Below are 5,068 nucleotides of genomic sequence, written 5' to 3'. Positions count from 1 at the left end.
AGGCTATGAGAATATGTTTGGAATAATTTTTGGGTGTACAAAATGGATGTTGTGTTATCTACATGGATAACGTTTGCCCATAATGCTCTACCAATTATTCATGTCGTTCATCATTAATTGTTTGGCCACCAATAATATAATGATGTAACATAAACTTATTTCATATTATCTATAGCATCACGTAAAATGCACATCTAAATATAACTTTTTTTTTGTTAGTTAAACAAGTATATAAGAAAATTATGTTTCAAAAATCATTTTACACATTTTAAGCACTAAATTAATTGTCGGATTCGACTTTAAATATTAAAATAAGTAAGTCCATTTTAATATGTACCTAAACAGAACTAGTTCTATATAAATCTTCATCTTCGATAATTGGTGGTATACTCCATGTCCCAAGGGGAGGACCAAATACCTTCCCACCTGAAAACATTAATGTAATTTATTTAATAAAATAAACCAAATTTCGTAACTTAATATGATTTGTTTAATTGAGTATTTATTATTTAACCTTCTTTTGTTGCTTCTTCACATCTTTTTTGATATTTAAAAGAGAGTTGAGGATCCAAAGTATTTAGTAAGGAGTTGTATTTCTTCTCAGCCTCAATTATTGATTTTGCCTGTTTACATAATTTTCTAAATTAAATATATGGAAATTTAGATACTTGAAAAGTAATTATATTCTTCATTTTTATTCAAAGACAAAAATACCCTTGTAATACAAAAACTCACAAGGAAAACCGGTGCTGAGGAAGCTCCATGTATTCTAACAAACATGCGCAAGATATTAAAATTGTTCTCCAACACATCCTCCTAAATAAATAAATAAATAAATAAATATTTATTTTCAAAAAGAAAATTGGAATAAAAGTTTTTGAAAGAAATTAGAACAGATGGACTCACCTCATAGTCAAACCTACAACATGTTTCAGAGTTAATAATAATAATAATAATAATTTAAAAAAAAAACAGATTAAAAATAGTTGGAGTGAGATAAATAATTTTAGAGTAAATTACCTGAATGGTCCCTGTGGTTTGGGGTAATTTGCACGATTGGTCCCTAAAATATTTTTTTAACTCGGAAGGTCCCTACAGTTTGTTTTTGTTGCACGCTTGGTCCCTGTCTTACCTAAAAAGACTATTTTGCCCTTTATTTTTAAATTTTTTTTAAATAAACTGAGGTAGGTAAAGTAATGTAAGGTGAGGTGGAAGTGGGATTGAGGGTATGTTTATTTAAATAAATTAAAAAATCAAGGGCAAAATAGTCTTTTTAGCTAAGACAGGGACCAAGTGCACGACGAAAACAAACTGTAGGGACCTTCCGAGTTAAAAAAATAAGTTAGAGCCAAACATGCAAATTACCCCAAACCATAGGGACCATTCATGTAATTTACTCAATAATTTAATATTCCGAAATTAAAGAAAAAAAAAAGACAAAAGTTTAGATTACAAGGAACAATACTAACAAGTCATCAGATACTTCCACAAGGAACTCTGATACTGATAAAAACTCCATATGTGTTTCATTGATCTTCACATTGCTTCAAAGGAATTTAAAAAAAAAATTAAAATTAAAATAGCGGATTAATAATTTTGCAATATAATATTTAATTAAATGAAAGAAATAACAATTTGTTTACATCTTTTCCATTCAACTGATACAAGAGTAGATTCAGCACTCGATAGTCAAAGGACTTGAGATGAATTGCTTTCATAACATCTTCCATTTGAATCTGTATCACAAAATTATTTAATACTTTCTATTTTCAAAACCATGGAATGGAATCATGAATTCCAATTCCATCGGAATCACACAACATACCTCCTGTTTGTTTGTTAATGCAGAACAAAGTTTTCTTTCTAGAGCCCAGTATTCTTCCCCACATTTCAACTCATCTCTTATCCTGAAATTGTTATAAAAAAAAATTTACACAACAAATGTCAAATGAAGAATTTTCCATAAAACTTTCCAAAAAAGGAAATATAAAGATGTATTTAACATTTTAAGTTTTTAACCTATCTGTATATATTCCATAGCTTTCTAGAAGAACAGCAAGTGGTTTGAAGGTATCAGTTTTGAAAGACTTTATAAATCTTAGAATCCAATCAGGTGTCAACATGTCAGAATCTGGAATTCCATTGGATGGAAGTTGCAGGAGTTTCTCATTTATGGTGTCCAGCTGTATAAAATTAGTTTATTGAGGGACTAAAAGTGTTAATAATAGAATCATATTGACCAAAAAGAAATCTTTGTGCCATTTTTCCATAGGGACCAAAAAAGCAAACAGATTACTTTTTAGACAAAAAAATATAAACACAAGAAAAATGTAATTCACTCAAAACAGTTTTCATTTAGCCTCGTGACCACATCAAATGAGAAAAAAATATTCCTTTTTGGTCCCTATGGTACTATTATTTTTACCGTTTTGGTCCCTGAGAGATATTTCATAACTGAGGGACCAGAAGGGTTAAAAGTAATACAGTAGGGACCAAAAAGTAAAAAAAAAAATTTCTTTTTTGATCAAATTCAAAAAATAACTATAGAAATGGGACAAGAAAAGTAATTTACACCAAAAGTAATTAACATTTTAGCAAATATTGTACAAAAACCTCTTCACATGACAAAATGATTCATTTTTGGTCCTTAAGGTACTATTATTTTTACCCTTTTGGTCCCTGAGAAAGACTCTGTTTATTGAGAAACCAAAAGGGTTAAAAATAGTATGATAGGGACAAAAAAGGCAAAAAACTTGTTTTTTGGATAAAAAAATTAAAAGAAATCACTTCTATATCACATGGACTAAAAATGTAATTTACTCTAATATCACTGGTGAATTTTATCAATATCATACATCTGATCTAATTTTTACAATGTCATTAAACCATTATAAAATGGAGGATTTCTAGAAATATTATAATAATTTAAATTCATTCTTTAATGATAGGGTACCTGATAGATGTAACTTTCTGTAAATGAAAGCAGTGGTAAGTATTTGAATATTGATTCTGCATTATTAGCATCCATTTCATGAAACATGAAGTAAGATCTGCACTGTTTATATACAACAGATTATTAATTTATTATACCACAGTTGTTGATGTAAGCAAAGTAAATTCAGAGCATGTGATGTTTTTTTTACAAAATCTTGTAAAGTAGAATTTGCCCTTTGCATCGAATCAAGTGTAACCATTGCCACATCAGCACAATCAGTTTGTAATAATCCAACACTCATGTCATCATCACAATGATGTGATAGAGAAGCTTCGATGCCAATATTTCCTGGAAAAACAAAAAGAAAAACCACCAATTTGTTACTTTGTTATCTTAAATTCTCAATAAATAGTAAAGATAACAGGATAAAGAATATTGTACTAAAAAAAGAGACCTTTGTCACAAAGCTGGGGTGATGATTCCTTATTAAATGCAGAAGAAATCTGTAGATCAAATATCATAAGTATGTTTATTGCATTATCCAGAATATACTAAATTGGATTTTGAAGAAATATAGAATATATATATACAGACCTTTGGGAAATGGTTAGAGATCAATTTGCACTTTTGATTCATATCAAGTTCACCACATGGTTGCATCTTCAATATCACATTCATAAACAAATAAAAGATTAGAATTAAGAATATGTTTTTAATTGGTTCAAAATCATTGAAACTCATGATGTCTAATATTGGGAAAGAAAGAGATATTTGATAATTTAATAATAGGATGTAAGATTTTCTTAATTAACATGTTATAATCCATTAATCATATTGATTCTATAGGTCATTCCCCTCATATATTCCTCCTTCAAAATCTTCTACTGATTAATCCAGATCAAGAAACTATTCATGTGTTGTTGGATTGAAATAAGGAATCTCAATCTCAAGCTCAAGCATTAACTTTTCTAGTAAGAGATCAACATCTTGGAGCTGATGTGGGATACTGAAAAGGGGAACCATTCTATAAAACATCCTCTTTTTTATTCAATCACACACATAGACTTTAACCCCTCATCCAATAAGGCGATAATTTTGAGGTATTTATAAAGACAATTCAATCAATCTATGTCACAGCTTGCCTCAATATTAAGCCATCGGATATGAACAAGAAATACATTGTTTCTATAAAAGCCAAGAAACAAAACACTTGCTAAGGAACATGCAATAATCAGGGATGCTTCGTCTTTTGTGATTACAATTAGTCCAATCACTATAACAAACTCACATTTGGTCTTACTTCCAAATATCTAGTGAGCTTCATCAAAGGCAAGGTCAAGAAATTCTAAAACATCATCAATAATAAATTAAACGAAAAACAAAACAGGTTATTATCGAAGTTGATTCGTTTCCTAGAATTTCCTAACACAATCGACAACAACATGATAAAAGTCATGTATCGGAAAGTTTCAAGTACCGAATTCACTGTAACTTGAAATTTCAATTACAGTTGGCATATAGTGCTTCAAAGTTGAGGAAGCGAAATTGAAAAAGGAAGAAAGAAGTACCATGAAGAGGATGAAATTAGCAAGGAAACGATTCGAATCAGCATTTGTGTTGTTGGAAGAATCAATTGCGCCAGCTGATTGGATCATCAACATTATATTTTGCACTTGTTCAAGCTCCTTTAATTGCTCCATCTGGTAGCGGTTTGGTTTGCTTATTTCAAGACTTCAATGAACTCTCACGTATAAACCCTGTTGCCCTGTAGTAGAATTATGCACCCAGTCCCAGGGTTTTGAGAAAGTCTCAGGTTTTTGTTGGTTTTAGCAAGAGTTAGATTTTATTTTCATTTATGCCTGAAACTTACAATCTTTTCCGAATTTGCCCTTTTTTACAGGTTAAGCCGGTCATCCTAGGCCACATGTGCGCTGGCCAGGCGTGATTAGCTGATGTGGATGCCCACATCAACGTCCTCCTTTTAACCGAAAAAATTAATCAGGAAATAGGAAAGCCGGGATTCGAACCCGGAGGGAAAACCCATTGTGTTTCCACTGGGCTAACATGCGAATTTATGAATATCTCCTTGCGTTTAATATATAATCTAATCGGACAACTTAATTTTTTTTCTTT

General features: G+C 30.5%; 1 protein-coding gene across 3 annotated transcripts; it reads right to left on the bottom strand.

Moving 5' to 3' along the window:
- Nucleotides 1-241: 241 nt before the first annotated feature.
- LOC145110828 (ATP synthase subunit B) lies at nucleotides 242-4,747 on the bottom strand. 3 transcript variants are annotated; one of them, XM_079047138.1, is made up of 13 exons: nucleotides 4,504-4,747; nucleotides 3,530-3,595; nucleotides 3,390-3,438; nucleotides 3,144-3,283; nucleotides 2,954-3,055; nucleotides 2,020-2,183; nucleotides 1,826-1,907; nucleotides 1,644-1,736; nucleotides 1,470-1,534; nucleotides 907-919; nucleotides 736-816; nucleotides 515-623; nucleotides 242-426 (listed from the first exon to the last, which is right to left on the bottom strand). In XM_079047138.1, exons 1-13 carry the CDS (start codon nucleotides 4,633-4,635, stop codon nucleotides 338-340), a joined length of 1,185 nt encoding a protein of 394 aa, XP_078903264.1. In that variant the 5' UTR covers nucleotides 4,636-4,747; the 3' UTR covers nucleotides 242-337. The 3 variants fall into 3 exon arrangements, 2 of the variants coding, with proteins under 2 accessions (XP_078903264.1, XP_078903265.1); XR_013710074.1 differs by lacking the exon at nucleotides 907-919 and having other exon boundaries at nucleotides 290-426; XM_079047139.1 differs by lacking the exons at nucleotides 907-919; nucleotides 1,470-1,534.
- Between the last annotated feature and the right edge of the window lie 321 nt (nucleotides 4,748-5,068).

Source organism: Lactuca virosa, chromosome 5 (assembly GCF_052849685.1).
Source record: "Lactuca virosa cultivar CGN04683 chromosome 5, Lactuca_virosa_CGN04683_v6, whole genome shotgun sequence".
NCBI lineage: Eukaryota > Viridiplantae > Streptophyta > Magnoliopsida > Asterales > Asteraceae > Lactuca > Lactuca virosa.
This window is presented reverse-complemented; position numbering and strand designations above follow the sequence as displayed.